The sequence below is a fragment of the Camellia sinensis genome, chromosome 6, assembly GCF_055761805.1.
Source record: "Camellia sinensis isolate YWXY chromosome 6, ASM5576180v1, whole genome shotgun sequence".
Lineage (NCBI taxonomy): Eukaryota > Viridiplantae > Streptophyta > Magnoliopsida > Ericales > Theaceae > Camellia > Camellia sinensis.
The window spans coordinates 146160701-146182414 of NC_138966.1; the positions used below are offsets into that span (position 1 = coordinate 146160701).

The following is a 21714-nucleotide window of genomic DNA, read 5'->3' on the forward strand; positions in this document are numbered from 1 at the left end:
AAAATTAATAAATACATAAAAATGCAAAAAATATACTGAATTTTTCTATTTTTTAAAAGATTTTTTATACTTAGTGAATTTTTTAAAGTTTTTTTTTTTTTTTTTTGCAAATATTATGCTTTTTAAGTGTATTTATGTTAGATGTGTCTAAAAATTTAAAAAATTGCTTAAAATATTAGAAGATTTCATTGAAAACAAAAAAATACAAAAAATAAAAAAGTAAAATTTTCTGAAAAGTATTTTCTGGAAACTAAAACCAAACAAGCTGATTATTTTTCTATTTTTTTAACATTTTAAAAAAATAAAAAAATAAAAAATAAAAATAAATTTTTTTAATTTATTTCTCAAAATAGGCTAAAGACGGGCAGCAATATAATAATAATAATAATAATGGAAATTTTTTTAAGGTCCCTAGTATTAAAATTTTATACTATAAGGACATTCAATATTTTCATAATGTCTAAGATCCCTCAATATTGATCCAGAAAAAATTCGATCTAGAGAAAATTACCAAATCTAGAGAAAATTTAAGAATAATCCAGAGAAAATTGCCAAATTCAGAGAAAATTCAAGGGTAATTCAGAGAAATTTGTCAAATTTAAAGAAAATTCAAGGGTAATCCAGAGAAAAATTCACAAGGCTTCATTATTATTCAAATCTCTTCACTATTTTCTCTGGTTTACAAATCTCTTCAAGCTTTTAGTACTCTTTTCCCACAATTCATCTTTGATATCTCTACCGCTGCCTTTGATGAGTGCAGTGGTGGTTTGAGTGGTGGTTTCAAACCAGAGAAAATTGAAATTTCTCTGAGTTTAAAATTTTGCAACCTACAACTCGAAAATTAGTACCAATTGTGGAGGTAAATACGGACATTATGACAATCTAATTCACATTTTTTAAAAAATGACTCACAACTAATACTGATCATACTTCAATAACAGGATTCTAACTTCTATCACTCAACAAAATGCACTTGAAAAATTCTCTTTTGTCCCATTTTGTCACGGGATTCTAACATCACAGAGAAAATTATTCAAGGCAAAGAAAATTGTGTTTTGTCTCAACCAGAGAAAATTGTAGTTCTCTCTTCTCTTTCAGAGAAATTCTAAACTAGAGAAATCTAAAGAAAATTAAACATGCCAAAGAAATTTATTTTTTGACTTATCTAGAGAAAATTCCAATTCTATCTTATTTTCCAGAGAAATTCTAGAATTTCTCTGAATTCAAACCAGAGAAATCCAGAAAAAAATGAAAATCACATAGAAAATTATTCAAGGCAGATAAAATTTAAACATGCCAGAAAAAAATTGTGTTTTGACTCAACTAGAGAAAATTGATCAAACTAGAGAAAATTGCAGTTCTCTCTTCTTTTCTAACTTCATTCCTCATCTTTCCCAAATTCTCTGGTTTGCTTATGATTATTACTTCTCTTTTGCTTTTGAATAAAAATGAAGCCTTGTAAATACACCCTACAATAAATTACAGATTTTTAGTGATTTAGTAAACTGAGATCACGTTTGTCCCAAAAATAGTTCAATCAATGATGTCAAGATGCAATTTGTGTATTCTATGTTCCTAGATTAGATTATACAAACTATATTATCAGCCAACACTCGCAAGACATACTCTAATAGAAGCAATAAATGCTAGAGTTGTAAGAATAACACGTATTAACAGAACGATAACAACAGCTTTGCTGGATATCCAATTATTTGATGAATCAACATGACTACTGTTGTGAAGATCACTTCCATCATTGGCCTTGATGGTGACGACTATGAAGATCCTCGTCAATCTTCGGCGGATTTCCATGTGAATTTTTGGTACTGAAATTAGATCCGCGAATTGCGGAGAGAAAACTGAAGAAACAAGGTTGAATTGTTTCAATTCAGTAAAGAAATTCAGAGACTAATGGCGGCGCCACTGGAGACTAGCATTTTCTTCATTGCTCTTCCTCTTCCGGGATGCTTTGAGTTTCGTTTGACGGAGGAGAGAGAGTTGAAGAAGACAATGGCGACGATGAACTCCGGCAATAGAGATGGAGTTCGTCGAAGAGAGAAGAGTAGTGAGAGAGGGAGAGACTGTTTGATTTGAGGGACCAAATTTCTCTGTAATATATGGGTGTCGGGGGTTGAGGGACCTTAGACATCATAAAATAATATTATAGATCTTTTCCATTATTAAAAATGAGAGAGGGATCTTAGACTAATTTTCCTATACATGGACTGAATTTGAACATGCTCAAGTTTGATCCGTATTACATAGTTATTTGAAGTAATTTTTTAAGTTTGGATTGCACTTATCCTTTTTTCTTGAGTCCATTTAAAAATAAAATAAAATAAAATCTAAAATCCGACTTTAATATTGTTTAATACAAATATATATTTTTTCATATTTTTAAATATAAAATTAAATTTTAAATTTAATTATTTGTTTGTCTTTTTAATTTAAAAGTTACATCTTGTTATTTTAAATTTTTAAATAATTTAATAATTCATAATTTTTAATGATATTAAAAATATATATTTAAATTAATAATTTAGACGATTCAAATATTACATAAGAAAAGTAATTAAAAATTTAATTTATTTAATTAATTTCATTAAATAAAAATTATGATAAAAAATATTTAAAATCAACAATTCATATTTGTAATTTACCCAATATTTAGATATTATTTGACATAAACTAAATAAATATAATTATTTAAATCACACCACCCCTATTTATTTACATATTTATTTTTATAAAAAATAAAAAAATATATAATCATCCCAAACGTACCATACACAGACTTGTATTTTTTTACAATAATGTACTGTTGTGGAAACACTCCACTGCGTCTTCGTCTTTGTCTTCATCACTCCCAAACCTCCTCAACGCCATGGAAACCCTTGTTCTCTTCGAATCCACCTCTCTCATCAGCTCAGATTCTAGCATTTCCCTCTTCCATCTACAGACCGAGTTTTTCATCTGCACATCATCTTCTAATCTCTGCATCAGCAACAAAATCGCACTCAAATGACAAATTTGGGGAAGAAGACGATGGAAATTCCAATGAAATAGCTGCGAAAGGGTCTGGAACAACTGCGAGAGGACGGAGACTGCTCAGGATTCGAGAGGAGAAGAGGAAGCGTGAATTCGATCGTCTCCACAACTATCCTGCTTGGGCCAAGTATTTTTTTGCCCCCCCCCCCTTTTATTGTTTTTGTTTTTTTGATTATATTGTTTGAAATCTGAGTGTTGGTTATCGTATGATTGCTTGGTGTGTGTGTTTTAATTTAATTGCGTTTTGTGTAGAGTGTTGGAAGATGCTTGCAAAAACGATGAAGAGCTTCGAAGTGTTCTTGGTGATAGCATTGGGAACCCTGAACTCATGAAGCAAAGGGTAACGCCTCCTCCACTCTCGCCTTTTTTTTTTTTTTTGGGATAATTGGTGATAAGTTCATTTCTATAGAGATAGGTATTTAGGGTTGGTTTGGGGTGTTCTAAAAAAGTGTACTTTTTGTCTTTTTACGAAAAGATGTGCAGAAAAATAGATAGGTGATGTGATGGAAAAAAGATAAAAAGATGGATTATATAGGTTATGCCAAACGAGGCCTAAGGATTGATATTCTATTGAGATAAGGATATGGCTAATGAAATTGTTTGGTGAGGTATAAATTATTGTTTTGAAGGAAGTTTTTTTTTTGTTTTTTTTCATTTTTACCCACTGAACCACCGTCAGATGCCAGAAAAGTTGCCAGCAGCGGTGACAAGTGGTCGTGGTGATATGGACAAATGGACAGATTAGGTGGACAAATAGATATATTAGGTGGGTAGAGAGGTGATACGTGGACAGATAGATAGATGACACTTAGACATATAGGTGGCGTGGATAGACAAGTGACTTGGAGTTATTGCCCCAAAAGTTTTGAAACTGGACTTATAGTCTGAGTGTCCTTTTTTAACTGTCATTTTATATTGTTCTGTTTATTAGGGCCACAGTACATTAACAGCATCTTAATATATGAAGACTGGGCTGTGTATCACAAGTCCAATTTAGCCAATCAACTTTTATATTTTTGAGCAAAGAAGAATTTATGTATTGGATAGTTAAAAAGCTTTATGAAAGTTTAAGAAACAATGTTTAAGTCGGATGCTTAGAACTTGATGTAGCTTTCTGATGTGTTACAATTTTTCCTACTAAATGTGTTCGATAGATAGTGGGTAAGAATGCCTTCCGTTATGTTGAGATGGCATGATTTTGTGAGCTTAAATAGCAGTCGGATTGAACTCTATGTGACATGAGCATTTTCAAGAACTACCCATAAATTGCAAAACAGTTATCATGAAGTTGAAGCACAGACTCATCTATGTATTGTGTTGTGTGAAAAATCTATAATGTGCTCGTTTAACTTTTAATAGGTTGAAGAAAGGGTTCGAAAGAAGGGTCGAGATTTTCGCAAGTCCAAAACGGGTTCCGTCCTTGCTTTCAAAGTCAGCTTTAGGGAGTAAGTTTACTTTTACATATTTTTATACCTCTTTCTCTTTCAAGGAAATCGTTTACATGAATATTTATCAAATTAAGATGAAGTAGTTTTCCCTATTAAGATGCTAAATTTGTTTGAAGTATCATTTGAGATAATTATGTCTTGCTTAGTTTGTTTTCAGATTGTTGATCCAAATATGTTATGCATCAGTTGGTTGATCCATGAATAAAATACAATAAATATGGGCTATGAATTGAAATGCATACCGTATATGGTACTTGGATAGTATGTGGCCACAATGGTACACAGATCCCTCACAACTGCATTTTATTGTTTGTCGTATTTGTACGTATGAAATGGGGAAATTTAAATTTTAAATATAAAAAAGGGGAGAAAACCGTGATTGCTTAATTCTATAGTCGTTGATTGGCTTTGGTATTGAAAGCAAGCAAGGAGCTATTTGGCACTGTCCAAAAAAAAAAAGAAAGAGGGAGCTATTTGGTAAAACTTAAAAAAAAGTGTTAAAAAATTGTATTTAGTAAATAAGTAGTGCCACTACCTCCAAGAACTATGTTTTATTTTTAATTAATATTTAAATTTAAAAGCATATTCCGTTGATATTTCCAGCATTTATAATGAGTGAGTTCTTCGACTTAAAATTTAATTTTTTTTAGTTAGTTTCATTTTATATATAATAATGCTTAATTTACTTAACAAACTCAGATAATAGAACTTCTACTACAAATAATCTGGGTTAGTGGGGCTATCAATAATCAAACAACCCCCAAGTCCAAAATCAAGATTTTCTCACTGGTACTAGGTCTCTCAATTATATGTGTGCCATATTGATACAACTAGGTGCATAATGTTATATGCCGCTTGAAAAGACTAGATTAATATATGAACTCTTCTATATGTTTGAGCTCTGTCTATGAGGGATTTTATTATTATTTTTAGTTTTTTCTTCTCACTCTCCCTGTAATTCAAAGGAGGTATGAAAAACTAGCATTCTTTTGCTGTATTAGATGTCTTTTCGTTTGTTTGATTATTAATACCCCCAAAGAAGATGATTTGTCTTCCAGCCCTTTGCATTACCAGTCTAAGAATGCTACCTAATTATGAATTCACATCCCTAGAGTGCACACATTTTGCACAGAACTCAAATTAGCTCTGTTCAAGGTCCATCATCCAATGAAAGAACAAATTGAATATATCTGACTGAATGGACTTGAAGTTGCTAGATTTAGGTCCCAACCAGGTTAGCATATTTGAATTAAATTTGATATTTAGTTAGCATATTTGAATTAAATTTGATATTTAGAAGGCAACTTGTGTTTGAAGTTGTTTGATGACCAGGCTATGAGCACTTGTGCAAATCTGGAAAAAAAGAAGTCCACAAACACTTTTTATGCTTGCAACTTTTTCAAGGACATTAGGAGATGTCAAAACCAACAGAACACATGGCTAGAGAAATTTCTGGGAGTTCTCCCTGTTTTTTATAATAAATGGCCAGCTCACATTTTATTAAAGAATGAACTCAAATGAGACAGTTACTCCATCTGATCCTCAATTTAGCTGCAAACTCAAGGTAGAGTTCATATGCAAATCTTTTGCAATGAGTCGCCTGAATTGAATCCATAGAAGTCCAATTGCTCTATTATTCAGCAAAGCACCTAATGCAAATCCCAATCAGGTTCTGATATAAATCACGTGCAAACTTTGGAATTTGGACGAAGTTCTAGAGTCATACATGGAATTTGTTGTGCCCATCTTATATTTCTATATCCGTGGACCAACTGTAGCCGCACGTAATCTTCTTCTTTTCCTGTTACTGTTATTTTGTGAGCTAATTAAAATTTTACAGTATATATTAAGTTCAAATAAACAATACATAGATTTGTATAAATTGACTTGATATAGAACCTTAAGTTTAAATTGATGAGCATGAGTTATGCATATGAGTTTGGTTCATGTTTTCCATCCATGTCTTCGAGCCAATGTGTTACATAAAGGAAAAAAACATACACCCAATATACTCCTCATTGGATGGGGTCCGGGACAGTTAGATTGGGTATAGATGTGACCTTCAGCATTATTTGCCCACAGTGGCTGCCCCAATGTTTGAACTCACAACCATTTTAACCGATAGCTCCCTGTTGGTCAATATATGTTTATATATTGAAGATTTTGATCATGTTTGTTTCATTGTTTCTGCACAGCTTCAATCCCGTTGACTCCTACATATGGTTTGAATTATATGGATCACCATCTGATCGGGATGTTGACCTTCTTGGTAGTGTACGTAGATCTTTTCTCCTTTCTCTTCTGCTTCTTGCTACCAGTTTTGGTTCTTGTTTTATTGTTTTTAACACCTAAGTTTTGATGGTAATTTAACACAATTTGAGTGATATGCCAGGTTATTCAGTCATGGTATGCCATGGGGCGCTTGGGTGCCTTTAATTCTTCTAATCTGCAGGTTTGGTCATGATTCTTAAAGTCTCATCTTTTCACTCTCAACTGTTTGGTTGCTATGCTTATGTTTGGGCGTGTTGTCTTTGATAAGTTGACATCGGTTAGAGAGTAGATTTCTTGAGGTTCTATATAAGTTGGGTGTCTAGGAGGGTGTTTCGGGACTCATTTGCTTTCCTGGATTTTGTAGATGTTTTGATTGGTTAGGTGTCTTTTCCCATTCTGGGGCCCCTTTGGCATTGGTTTGGCATCTTCTTGATGCCCGTTGTAATAAATCTTTATTTATAAAAAAAATAAAAATAAATAAGTTGACGTTGTTTCATGTCTTGTGGTTTTGGTAGTTATCAGGCAGGCAGGCTATGGTGGTTTCAAGTTTCTATGTCAAATGTTCACTGTACTTTCTTTCTTTTGCCCAATAAGAAATTTTATCTTCAATTAAAATTCCCAATATAATAAATGATTGGAGGAAGAAGCTGCACTATTAGAACAAGAATTGCAAGATATGCTATGTTCTACTGAAAATTAAAGGAAGTTATTTTTATTATTATTTTTTTATTTTTGGTCAGTAAAGTTAAGGTAGCTATTTATTTTTTTTAAAAAAAAAGAAAAAGAAAAAAAAAAGAAAAAAGAAGATAAAAGTTTGGAAGCCACTGGTGGTGACAAATTTCCACAAATGATGATTTGTATTTTAACTGATTCTAGTTTGAGGAAAATGGGAAGAGGGGAATGCTCGTTTTTTGAGGGGAAGCACATGTCCATTCTGGTTGTTAGTGAGGTAAAATGCTCGCCTAACTGATTTGGTCTTTATGTGGGAACTTTCTTAGGGCCTCATCAAACAGATTCTGTATTGTTTAACCTTGTGTAGCTGTATATTTGCTGTTGTAAGTGGTCGTCTGAGAAGAGTGATATTTACGTATCGTTTGGGAATTGGCTATTTTAGTTATCCTTTTAGTTTTTTATAAAAAGATGTGCAAAAAATAAAGAGAGTGATGTGATAACTTAAAGTAACTTTTTGATTTTTTGGCTATTTTAGCCTATTGACAAACAAGGCCGAGCAGCACCGGCAATAACAGATGATTTCTTCAATGTTTGAGACCAGAGTTGTATTATTGTATAGCTCTGGGGGGGCCCATGGGTGCTACGCCATCTCCCATGTCAGGTTCTTCACCCTCTCCACTTGGCAAGCCCTCAGGGGTGCCACATTGCGGTTTATGTGCTTGGCCTAAGCGGGGGTATATCAGCCACCAAGTATGGTAACTCCATCCACTAGCTGCTTGGCGCCCTATCTGCAGGTCAAAGCACATAGTGATGAGTCAAAGTATGCCTGCTCGACAGTGCCGTGGCTCGGCACTCTACAGCTTGGCTAGGATGAGCTCTGGCCAAGCCATGGCCCCTCATGCTTATTCCCATAAGGCATCCAAGGAGTGGAGTAATGCTCGGCCGCTTCCACTTGGGCAAGGTATCATGCCTACCACTTTTTTTTTTTTTTGATAATTATGCCTACCACTTACGTCATGTCATGATACACCATCCAAGGTATTATACCCAACTCTGAAATTCCCATGATATGACCACCAAGGTCTGAATCATGGGACGTAGTAGACCTGATACCTCCGCTCTGTCAGGCCAAGGGAAGTCTACCACCAGTTCGTAGGTGAGCTAGCCTCCAACGGTTTTGGACCTTATATAAAGGGGTATCCATGCTTGTAAATAGGACACACAACTCTAATCATCTTCTTCTACTCCACTGACAAGGGTCTCTCACTCACTGCCATCCTCTCTCCCTCTATGGTTTCAATGGTTCTCTTCTGATCTGTCTCCTGCAATTCCCAATCATTGAAGTGCCTGCCATCTTCCTAGAGGTCCACAACCGACCTCACTCACATTGCTTACACACTGTTATTTTTAAAACCAAGTATAAGCAGGGGTTCTTCCACCACATGGTGAGTGCCTGTCTGTATCTCCAGAACTTTGGCATGATTTAGGAAGTTTGGGAAGTTGGTTGCAATATTGGCTCTTTTCATGCTTAATTCCATCAATTATAGAGTTATTTACATATCAAAATTAATTCCTTTTTCCTGTTTGAGGATACCTCATCCTCTTGGCCTTGTGCCTTAATAAAATTTTCTTGTCTGTTGCTGATCAAAAAAAAAAAAAAAACTGATAATGCATGACAAAATGTTGTGTGCAATACTGAAAATACACTTCTTCTGGAATTCCTTTAAGATTAGTCAGCTACTTTCAATCATGCTTGTTTGGTGAAATACACCCCAAGTAATTTGAATAAAGAAGAAATGTGCTTTATGCCAAGTATGTAATTGTTTGTAGTGTAGAAAACATTAATGTGTACAACCATCAAGTTTTAACAATTTGACTTGTCTAAATTGAGAATGCTTTCGTTCAGTTTCCCAGATGACATCAGAAAGGTGGGCATATGCTCCATGTGGTATCTGCATACGGTCAGAGTTACCAAAGAAATATTTTCATGTTTTATTTCTTCACCCGGAAAACAAACAAGGCCGTTATGCCATAATATTTTCACACATGGCATCACTAGAATGATCGGTGCCATAGCCTCTAAGCACAAGATTCATTTTATATTAGAATATGGCATAGACTGTGATGGTGTGTGCATTACACACTGCCCAAATACTGAGTTAGAATTGCATTTTGGCTGATGCCGATTGGAAGTGTGGTGATTATGTTTTCATTGTAAATTATGGTTTTGGTTTTAGTAGGTAGGCTTTTATTAGTGCAAACAAAATTAAGGAACCTGATATTATTGTTTGCATTGCAGTTGGCAAATGCAGCAATGGTGCAAAATCCTCTCTATGATGCAGATAAGGGTTTTAAAGTGATGCCATCATCATTTCATGACATTAGTGATGTCGAGTTTCAGGACAACTGGGGCCGTGTTTGGTAATTTTGGATTCTTTGCTGATAACTACATGATATTCTTCCCTGGCATTTCTTTCACAGACAAGCTTACTAATACGGATTATATATACAACAGGGTAGACCTTGGTACATCCGATTTCTTTGCCATTGATGTGCTCCTCAACTGCCTGACTTTGCTGAGCTCAGAGTAAGCCTTTCCAATATATATTTTTTGGGGGTAAATTAACTATTAGTCCCCGTAGTTTAAGGGGAGTGTTACTTTAGTTCCTATAGTTTAATTTGAATCTCACACTTCTAGTTTTGTTGCAATGTTGTCCTTCCGTCATGTGTTGTTAACATTTTGGATGGAAAAAGACTGTATGCAATATTAAAGGGACCAAAATAGAATTAAAATGAAATTACAAGGACCACTAGTATAATATATATATATATATATATTTACATTGGTGGCCTTTGTAGTTCTGTTTGAATTCCACTTTTGATTCTTCTAGTTTTGCACATTGTATTTTTTCTGTCAAAATTTGAACAATAAGCAGTAGAGGGATCATATTGCAACAAAACTGAAACTAAGTTCCAATTGAAACAAAGAGAACCAAAGTGAAATTTCGCTCAAACTAGAGGGACCAACGGTGGTTTTTTTTTTTGACAAATCGAAATCCATATTAGTTGGAGTTGCCATTGTCCCTTCAATCTCCATTTGCACATGTAAAGCTATGAATTAAACTTCACCACCCTTTTTCTTTTTGGTTTTCTGGCAGATATTTGGGCATTCAACAGGTTGTTTTTGGTGGTCAGCGAATGGGTGATTGGGAAGAAGGGATGACGAGCCCCGACTATGGATACAAGTATTTTAAGATCTGAAATGAGACAGAATTTGAATACTTATCGATTAATTTCCAAAGCATATAATGCACAAAAGTACAACTGGGATGGGATACACCATAGTCTGCATGAAATTTCAACATCAACGACAGTTCAGAAACAAGAAAGCGAGACGTAGAGTTGGCATGATACTCTAGAGGCAGCTTCACATCCCGATTTTCAACATCAAATTGATCATTTCTAAGGATATAGAAGAGCAGAGAATCACACTTGGATCGACACAGTGCCTACCTTCATGTATGGATTTTAAAGTTACATTCAAGTGAGGTTCAATTAAGGTTTTTTTTTTTTTCACGTTTTTGGGACGATAGGTTAATGTGAAATTTCTCTTTCAAGTTTTTTGGGACAACAGCAATTTCTTTGTGAATTTGATGGAGGGGTATTGATTGGATTATTAGATGAAGAGGCTTAAAAATTATGAGTAATGAATCCTATTGCCCAGTTGATCAGAAGACCAAATACTCCGCTGGCTGGTGGATAATATTTTCAAAGTGAGTTTCATTTCTATGAATCCCAATTGCCACAACTATGGACGTTAGGGGCTTGAACAACCCAATCCAAACTGCCACTTACTCTGTTTGATTTGGAGTTTTAAAAAATATTTTTTTGAGTTTTTAATTTATATTTTAAATTTTTAGTTTTTTTGAACGTTTTAATAATTTTTTTAAATCTGTTCAAAAAGTATAAAATTTGTACAATTTTATTTAAATATTTAATCAAAATGTATTTAATGAATTTGTTAAAAAAAGTTTCACAAAATTTGTACTTTTTAAACATGTTTAAATTAATTGGATCTAAAATCTAAAAAAAATTAATTAAAATATTACAAAAATTCACTAAAAATTTAAAAAATACAAATTAAAACTAATTTTAATCATTTTAAAAAAAAATTTAGATCTACTTAAGGGTAGTTTGATAAATGGCCGAGTTGTGTTTTTACATCTTCCCAAATGGTGTCTACAGTGTTTTTGTACGCCTTCACAAATGGTGTCTTTAGTGTTTTTTTCACACTTCAGCGTTTTTTGCCTCGGCTGAAAACACGGCTTTTTATTAGGGTTCTCAAAACGGCACTTAATCTTAATATACTTAAAAAGTAAAAATTTATACAAAAATATTTTAAAAATTCATTAATTACAACAAAATATGAGAATGTATTAAATTTTTATTTTTTTAATATATTTTTTGTATTTGGTTTAAAAAAAATTTCACAAATATTATAATTTTTAAACATATTTATTTAGATTAGATGTATCTAAAAAATCAAAAATTGTATAAATATTAAAAAAAAAATTCACTAAACACAAAAAAATACGAAAAACAAAACATTTAATTTTCTGAAAAATGAACTCAATTTTCTAGAACCAAAAATGGGATTCAGAAAAAGCAAAAGAATTTTAAAAAACAGTGATATTTCTAAAGAATTTAAAACTATATGGTTTCATCTGTTTACACATCCTTCAATTAATTTTGGTATAATTTAGAATAAGCCCGTACAGGTAGAGGTACAGGTGAATAAGCGCGATCCCATCTACTTAAATATGACAAAAATAACCACGAAATCATTGAAAATACATCCAACTATGACCCCCAAAGCATTTATGTCAATTGGTGTTTAACTAAGAAGTACAACAGTTCAAAAAAAAAAAAAAATGCCTCATTGCCTTAGAATATGAGACAACCTACATCAATTTTTATGGAACCTACACAAACAATCCTGAAGATTCCATCTTAAATTTTGTAGGACTCAATGTATTAACTACAAACTTAAGCCAAATTGTCATCCCCTAATTAAATGTTCTGAAACCCTAACTGTCCTTTGGTTATATTTCTAGAACCAATTTAAAAGACAAACCATGACCTCATGGGCTTTGACGTCACGAAACCGCAGCCAATGTAACTCTTTCCACTCTGCAGCAGCTTTTCCAATGCTTCTTACATAACTACAACTATCATTCTGGCTCTGCCACCGCTTCCTTTTCGTCATTCAGATGAAAATGTTAGAAGTTCAGTATCACTGCAAACCATGAGACAGGTATATGGTAAGTGGCAAGTAATTCCATCAAAATTGAGGTCTAATAGAGAAACATGGGCTGTTCAGAGAGAGAGAGAGGGAGAGAGAGAGGGCATGCATGCACAATGAAAAACTGACAAGCACGGCTGAAACCGTGCAACTTTACTCTGGATTGTATAGCATCGCATACTCGTATCAAGGCAGAATAGGTGGTTTTTTCTTTTTTTCATCGTAAGTGAAGAAGAAGCAATTTTATTAGTCACTCAAGCATTAAGTTATTATTATTTAAAATTTAAAAAAAAAAAATTATTCTGCTTCTTGGTACTGCTCCACTTTATATTGCAATTTATGTTCTTGAATATTAAGAACTGGTGAAGTGAGGAATTAAGAATGATGCGTATTTTGGAATTTGGAAACTATATTACGAAGTAGAAGCATGTCAAATAGTCTTTGAATCCTTTTAAGCCAAGTTCTTCGCATTTTCCAATATTGAAATCAATTAAAATTTATACACTACTTTTTAAAACATAAAACAAGTTATTCAGAAGCACATAATGCAACTTATTTCTCAGCAATTGCAAAATACACAGATTGAAAAATATATGTAAATTTGTGCTTCTCCATAATTACAATATCACAATGAGATATCAACAATACCGTGATATATTGCCGTCGTATTCTGCTACAATGTGTCATACATACAAGCTAGAGCGTTGCTGATTCTTTAGGTGACGGGTCAAGTTAAAATGGTTAGGATGCCGACAATGATTGGTAGATTAGTTATAGCGAAGGACATCAAAGGTGTGGCTTTTCCTCAATCTATTAAGGTTTAATTGTTTAATTAGTTAATTTATTTTTTTGGTAGCGACTTACATTACTCATCAGGAAAAAAAAAAAAGAACGAAGAAAAAATCTAAATCAACTAGAAATAAATCTAAGAAAAGATTATCTATAAAAAATCGCCCTGAATGTGGCATGAAAGGAAAGAGAAGGCATCATCACCAATAATTGCAAAAGGGGGCAACAACTTAGTCAAGTGAAATCCTAGAACTGATCTATGGTAAAAGGTTAAAAGATGCTCCATTTCATAGTATAGCCTTATTTCCCTTGTATATTTGTAAAGGCATGCCAAACTTTAATTAAGCATCAATTCCATACTAAAAAAGTTTAGGAGATTAATAGGGACTACAAAATTAAGGATGAATGAACATGCACGACTAGCTAATTTGAAGAAGAAACGTCATAAAGGTACTTACTCTACATGATCGGGCTATCTATGGAGTAAAAGCTCCTTCCTTTTAGCTTCAAGTTCTTTGAGGTTGTTACGAACAACTTGGACTTTTGTTGATAGATGTTCATTGTGGTTTTCGACATCTTTCATGAGAGAAAGTAGCTGGTCACGATATGCTCCACTGAGTCGTTTCTTAACCCGCAATTCTGCAGTCAGTTCCTGAATTTTCTTATCTTTCTCATCCTACAAAAAGAATTGCACAAGCAGATAATAGAAAAGTTACATTTAATTGATTAGAAATTTCAAGCATAAATCACTACGATGACATATAAACGGACTCAACACAACATTAGGGAAACATCATTTTATCAAATTGAGCATGTTGCCAATCCTGGTGTTTCAAACAATCAGGACGTGTTACGTTACATTACATTAGTAGAATTATTACTATTGTTGATGCCTAGAAATGGTGGAAAGGAGGGTTATTGTTTGTGTTGGGTGGAAAAATCTCAATCATACTGACATTGGAGGAGCAATAGATGATGGTTTTTCGTTGATTCAAAGAGGTAGAGGTCTGATAACAGCTGTACTGTTGAGGGTGGTCGACCTCGGGTGGCTGTGCGGTTTGCTGAGGGAGGCTTCAACATAGGTGGGTGGTTTCAGTTCATATCCAAGGGAGAGGCGGGCTTCGAGTCTGGTGGCGGCAAGAGGCCTCTTTGGCATGACCCAGACCCTGCACCTTTAGGAATCCACCCTTGTGATCGGCCAGTAGCTGATGCCGAATGGGCACGCACTGATCTTGGTTGGAGATTTTATTTGTAATTTAATAAATTGTAATATTTATGTTTATTTATAGTTATAATTAAGATCTTACTGATATTTAGTTTCTTATTAAGTAAAAAATAAGTGTCTAATAATAGTAGGATTTAGTTTCCTATTTTGAATTAGAGTTTTCAGCCCTATAAATGTTAGGTTTTGCATTGTAACAGTTAGCTTTGGATTATTGATATTGAGATTAAGGTTGTGCCCATTGTGTAGGGCTATGGCCCTCTTCTTTTCACTTTTCTCTTGACTTTCTCCTATGGCATTCATCAGTAGCATTTTCTAAAAGGCCTAGACTTAACTACAGTGCCCATATATATCTCGATCAATTAGGTCACAATAATAATATTAGCAGAAGATTATCCTGAAACCTGTAAAAGAAGAAATAGAGCAAGTGCCTAGGTTTCTCATCCCATTCCCAACAATGCTATCAGCAACACACCTACTTGCATGTTACAAGAACCTATATATCACTTTGATACATGCCACTAAAATACACTAGACAATACTCTACATGAATTACCAAGATACAATTATGAAATCTTCATTAAGCTTAATTATGTCTCTTTTAGTATAACACATGCAAATCACTTCAATTCCACCAAGCTTTAATACCTAAAATGGTTAGAGAATAATGGAATGAGCTAAATAACTCAGTGAACAACAAAATATCAGGATCATGAATTAGGCATAGATAACATCAATATGTGTCAGCACTCAGCATTAATAACAAGAACTAAACATATATGGAATACAAGTACAGAAAATATAAGCTAAAACACGCCGTTATCATGGTTTTAAAAATTGGCAACAACTGTTACACAACAATTTCGGTGGTTACCACCACCCATTAAAAGGCTGTTATATCGGTGTGCCAGAAAGTCATAGCCATAACAGCCACCACCATTACATAAAGACCGTAACGGCTTTTACAGCGCCGTTATAGCCATTATGATCATTCCGCTTCTATTTTCTATAGTATATACAACCATTTTCCCACAATTTTTTCTAGTTGTTAAAATGATGAAGATAAAAAAAAAAAATGGAAAAAAAAAACACAGGTTATGCTAAATCTTAGATCTACATGCTTTGAGTGTCCAATCTTTAAGTTCTACAAGACTTGAGTTGCTATCAAGGTTAAGCTTGCTTTCCTTTTCTTTTTTGTTCCAAACTTTCATTACTTTCTCACTTTATTCCTTGATTATTAACTTACATCTATTTGGTTTTAGGTTAGATTTGTTGAACAAAGCTTGGATATCATGTTATGTACTTTTACATTAGTATGTTTACAATTTGTATGATGAACATATGTTTATGAGGCTATCATTTTTAATATTAAACATACTTCATTTTTTTTCCTTAACAAGTGAAAAGTTATGTGCAATTAGTAAATTAAAGACAGTTAAATACATGCAACAAGGAAAATGATCCATCCCCACAAATTTCTCCCACAAAAGCACCCCTTCACAAACTCTAACCGGTAAGAGTTTACCGCTATAGAGTAAGTGAGTGAACTCTTACAGGTAAGAATCTGTGAAGGAGTGCTTTTGTGGGAGAAAATTGTGGGGATGTAGCACTGCCGCATGCAACAAAAGGAAACAAAAAAACCCTATAGCAACTTAAAACTAGTATAAAAACTAATATATATATAATGGATCATAGTTAAAAACCAAACAAATTCCACTAAAAACTATTTCGAACCTCACTAAATGCAATTCTAAAATAAAAACATGTGTATCGGTGTGTGTTCCTAAAGTTGTGTAAAGAATTAAAAAATATATGGTTTTGGTTGCCGCCATAATTATGCTACGATCGTTACACTTCATTACTGACTTACCGTTATGGTAGCCAACACCATTACTTAAAACCCGAAGCACTGATCAAACAAAAAAAAGGACCAGGTCAAGGGTCATTGGTTCAACTACCAGGTCAACTAGAATCAAAGTGTGACATCATAATTACCTCATAAATTATTTAAAATTATAATTACACAAAAATATAGGTATCAAGATATATTTATTTAAATTAATTTTATATTTTAAGATAAATATACAATATATTTTCATTGTTGATTAACCAGGTTTTGTGATGTTTAGTGGTATAGCAATGGGCTAACATGTAAGATATCTCGGTTTCGAGCCTCCAAAAATAATATTTGATTTTTGTTATTTCTAGAACAATGGGAGCAAGCGCATTGCTCCTTTTAGTTCGGCCAGTTCAACCGTAGGATTCACCAATTTAACAAAAATAAGTTGGTTTTCGAACTAAAGAGGGTTCAAGGGTTTATCCGAGCCGGAGTTTAGATTAGTCGATGGGTCAACCTATTGAACCTGCTAGTCCGGTTCGATTTTCAAAATATTGCTTAAAACCTTGGCCATAATTTGATGAATGGCTAATTGGATGCAAGTAGACCACTTCCCATATCCATTGGGCTTTTTAGAGGTACATACATGAGGTTCAATAAGTGGTTTGTACTTAATACAACACTTTGGTCCTGGTGGGGTTCAAGAGGTGGCTCACACATACGTTGTAGCACTTTGGGTTCTGAAAGCTTGCATTTTCATGTATGGGATTCAAAAGGGGCAACTCATATTAATTCTAAAGATAGCTCACACCCTCGGTACCTACGAAGTACGGACACAAACGTGTGACATGACAAGGCCACGCAAACACACAAATTTTCAAAAAAATATTAGGACACAACACACCAAAGACACGTGCAAAGCATAAAATTTTATATATTTATTGTCACATTTTTTAATATTATATTTTTTTCTATCTTAAATATTTATTTTCATCAAATTCATCAATCTTAAATATGCTATTTCAATAAAAAAAATTTAAAATGGGACGCATAGTACGGGACCTCCAGAGAGGTGTCTGCGATTCGTAGTTAGACGTTCAAGATGAGATCTAAACGTCTCCCTCCCTCCCTCTCTCTCTTTCTCTCAAGTTATATGGTGTCTTTTTGCACCCTCCTCCAATGAGTTGTCAAGTTCAATCAAATGGATGGTTGTCTCCAGGGAATCCAATAATCAAGCAAAAAATGGTTTCACGAGAAAAAAAAAGGTTTGAGTACATTTATTTTCATTCTTACAACTTAGTATGTTGGGACTTGGGAAACCAAGGGGTTATAGCCTGTGTGGCTAGGCCTTTGGCCACCAAGAGAGGTATTGGGTTTTACTCTTAGGAGTGGAATGAGAGGCAAGACTTGAGTGGTTGCAGGGAGAGGGTGGGAGTCAGCCTCAAGTGCTAATCTAATAATTAACTACTGACTTTCGCCGATCAAATATATATTTTTTTTTTGTTGAAACTTGAGAGAACTTAATAACATCTGTATTGTTCTCAAGTCTAAGGAAAACAAATTGAGCTAAAAAATCATCCCGTTGAGACGGAGCACCTCCGATCCTTAAGGTTGTGACTTATGTTGCTCTTCCCTGTGAAATCACTGATTTATCTATAGACCCTTAATTGTTTTATGACAAAGAAGAATTCCTGCAAAACTAGAGGCTTGATTCAAGAAGAGAACAACAAAATATAACATGAACTTTGCATAGTAGTTTGCATGGGTTCTAAATCTCTACAATCTCTTTTTTATTTCCATTTTGGGTTGATTATGGTCTTCCTTCTAAGATTCCTTCCTTTCAATTGAAGTATTTCTTTCCTGTTTTTGCAAAAGTTAAACTTCTGGTTAAAGATGTAGAAAAGATGCATATTCAGTGCATCAAACCCTATCACTTGTGGACCAAAAACTAGATGAAGCCTTTGGTAAAGCCTTTACATCATGACATGGACAAGAATGGACAGAAAACAAAGTAAATAACAGGATAGCATGTCAATTTATCTCAAATCAAAAAAACAAAAAAAATGGAAAAGATAGAGCTAAACTCTACACACAATAACTAACTACTGAAAATTTTACATTGAAATAAACAATAATCAAAAGAATAAACATTAAAAACTTTATGTGGTACGTAGTTACGAAAGGTGTTGGAAACTCACATGAGTTGGACGTCTATTTGGCAATGAAACAACCAGAGGATGATTGTGGTCCCTCACAAATTTTCTGACAACCCACCTTCCAGGTTTCTCTCTTTTCACTAAAATCATTGCCGTACAACCTTCTCGTCGCCTGTCTCGCTTTTGGAGTGTAACTCTCTCTGATTTTTGATTTTCAGGACTTGATCGACATCCAAGTCCCCGTGAAATAATTGACCCATCACGCTCTGACTTTCGGGAAGATAAAACACGAGTTACAAATCCAACCCTAGTGGCATATTCATCATAGAATGTTCTTGCAGCTTCTTCCGAGTCAAATAGCATCCCCTCATATGGTTCTTGATTTCTATGAGATTCACATGAACTTAGTTCCCCTCCCATAGAAGTTTCAATTCTCCCAGCTTCATCATCCATTTGGGTCTGCCCATCCACTGACACTCAACATTAACAGTTAAGAAATCTTTACCAAAAAAGGAAATGAAAAATGAAAACTATTGTACATAATGTAGTTTTTTTAAATTGATATGGTTAAAATAACAATTTGTAAATCAAGATTAAGAGAAGAGTGGCTCCTAATTTCAGATAAATATAACTGGGATACAACAACATCAACGAAAAGATAACTATAAATAACATTAAATTATACCAGAGTTGCCTGTGTCAACCACTAGCCAGTTAATTTTGTGCAAAGCACCAAACAACTTTTTTTTTTCCCCATTTTATATATATATATATATATATATATATATATATATATATATATATATATATATATATAAACAGGCAGCAAAGACATGCAAAACTGATCGAAAAGGGAAAATTTCCATGACGAAAAATCATAAAATGTAGAAACGATGCAATCATCTAGCACAACAGTAAAATATACTACTAAGCATTTGGCTTTGGCCTAACCATGAGTTTGTTTATATAGCTCAACATCATCAGTAGCAACGAGATAGAATTTTGAATGTAATGTGGATTAGTTGTTGGGTTGGTAGACCCTGATAAGTACTGTTCACTCAAACATTGGGTCCAATGGGGGGTTTGGGGGTGCCTCACCCCAAGGGGGAGGGGGGTCCAGGGAGTGCCTCTTTTAGGTTAAGAGGTGCCTCTTTTAGGTTAAGAGAGTTTTATTTTTTCTGATCATAGTGAAAACTGTAGCAGCCGTGGACGTAACCCTATTCTGGGGTAAACCATGCAAATCCTTGTGTTCTTGCGTGCGTGATTTGTTTGATTCGTTTTTTCTTCCTTATTTGTTATTTCGTGTCTCACCTATCTTGGATAGGAAGGGTTAATTCCTAACATTAGTCACGGTACAAAGTAAAAATTGAATTCATATAACAAATCTGAGGTTCATATATTTATACAAATCAATAAAAATTAGGTCACCAAGACCAGTGCTTACCTTAGTTTAATCTTATGTTACATGAACTTGGGTATCAGTGTCGGGTATGGGTATGTATCTAGAGGTCGGACTCATCAAACCATAAATTCAAGGGTAAGTAGACTTGGCAAAAAAAAAAGTAATATTTTTATATTTTTAATCAAGTAAGTGATATAAAATGGTATTATATGTAATTTACAGTGTCAAAAAGGCATTTATAACAATTATACAATAAACAATATAAAAAAAAAAATAACGCCCAATTAGTACACATTAATGTGTGTTTGGGAGGGAAAAGATTGAGTGCACACCTAACCTTTGGCATAATGCACAAAGTGACAATAAACAATATGTGCATATATAATAATAGTGTTAAATACAATTATATAAGAAGTGTCCAATGAAATGCATCCGACACATATCTCATATCCGTGCCCGAGTGTGAGGTCTCCGACACGGGCATTTGATTTATTTTGAAGAGTCCGTATAACATAGGTTTAATCTCATTTATTGAACATATTCAGTCAACATAAAGAAATTGTTAGTGAGTGTCATTGCAATGCATTTTTCTCCAATTTCTTTAATCAAATTTGTCAGTGCTTTGGAATAGTTGAATTTTGTCCCAAAAAGCACAACCAAAAGAAGGATGAAATAAACAAATTTGATTTACCCATGTAATGTAACCCATCATGAAAATACAAAAAAATTAAAAATTAAAAGCATTTTAATTAATTGATTTGCTCCCACAAAATTAAATATCAACGAAATTAAGCCAAAAGGTTGTGTAAGGCTCAGTGACAGTAAAATTGTTTGTTACCACCTTTCTATCTGTTGCTTCTACTTAAAAATAATCTCAGGGGTGCTTCATAAATATGTGATTCAAAATTCACATTTTCTTAGCAACCAACTAGATCTTAAACTAATAAAGAAAAAGAACAAAGCAATTTCGCACTGCCTGAAAGAAATGCACAGTTAATTTCCCATGCCCAAAGCCCTGAATTGACAAAAAAATATAAAGTCGATCAAAATTTCTAAAAATTTAAACCAAATGCAGATCAAACAGCTCGAATTGGTTGAATTTTAGGGTTCCAATCACAGAAATGTCGTGTTGATCTTCAAAAACAAATTGCATACATATAACACATCATATATATACACATGTAGATAGAGAAAGACAGTTACTGAAATTGAAGCTCTGAGTGGGTTTCGAGGGTTGATTTGGAGTTGAATTGTCGGAGTGAAGCTTTGAGACTTAAATTTGAGAGCTGTGATGTGAGATGAGATGGATATTTGATTTGCAAAGTTCTCACGGTTTTCATTCGAAAGAGGGGACGACTTGGAAGTTCGGAACTACACGTGCCTCCATCGTACGGCGAAATAAAGAGACTACCACTGCAGGTGAATATGGTCTGGATTGCAATAAAATCGGTATCAATTTGTTACTACCTCCATCCTAAAATAATGGTCTTTTTAAAGAATTTAATTTTTTTTAATAGTACAATTATTACATTTAAAAAAAATTAATTTTTTAAAATTACCCTTTTGA

The 21714-nt window shown here is 33.8% G+C and overlaps 2 protein-coding genes across 2 annotated transcripts; one reads left to right on the top strand and one right to left on the bottom strand.

Annotated features, from left to right (window-relative positions):
• Positions 1 to 2735: 2735 nt before the first annotated feature.
• LOC114272080 (structural maintenance of chromosomes-like protein, putative (DUF3531)) lies at positions 2736 to 11173 on the top strand. The gene is made up of 8 exons (XM_082875041.1): positions 2736 to 3175; positions 3301 to 3388; positions 4408 to 4493; positions 6692 to 6770; positions 6889 to 6948; positions 9739 to 9860; positions 9955 to 10026; positions 10598 to 11173. Exons 1-8 carry the CDS (start codon positions 2814 to 2816, stop codon positions 10698 to 10700), a joined length of 972 nt encoding a protein of 323 aa, XP_082731167.1. The 5' UTR covers positions 2736 to 2813; the 3' UTR covers positions 10701 to 11173.
• A 1117-nt stretch (positions 11174 to 12290) lies between these two features.
• LOC114319961 (protein FAR1-RELATED SEQUENCE 5) lies at positions 12291 to 21514 on the bottom strand. The gene is made up of 4 exons (XM_028267041.2): positions 21351 to 21514; positions 18788 to 19204; positions 13989 to 14206; positions 12291 to 12735 (listed from the first exon to the last, which is right to left on the bottom strand). The coding sequence occupies exons 2-3, from the start codon at positions 19196 to 19198 to the stop codon at positions 14003 to 14005; spliced, it is 615 nt and encodes a 204-aa protein (XP_028122842.2). The 5' UTR covers positions 19199 to 19204; positions 21351 to 21514; the 3' UTR covers positions 12291 to 12735; positions 13989 to 14002.
• Positions 21515 to 21714: the final 200 nt, after the last annotated feature.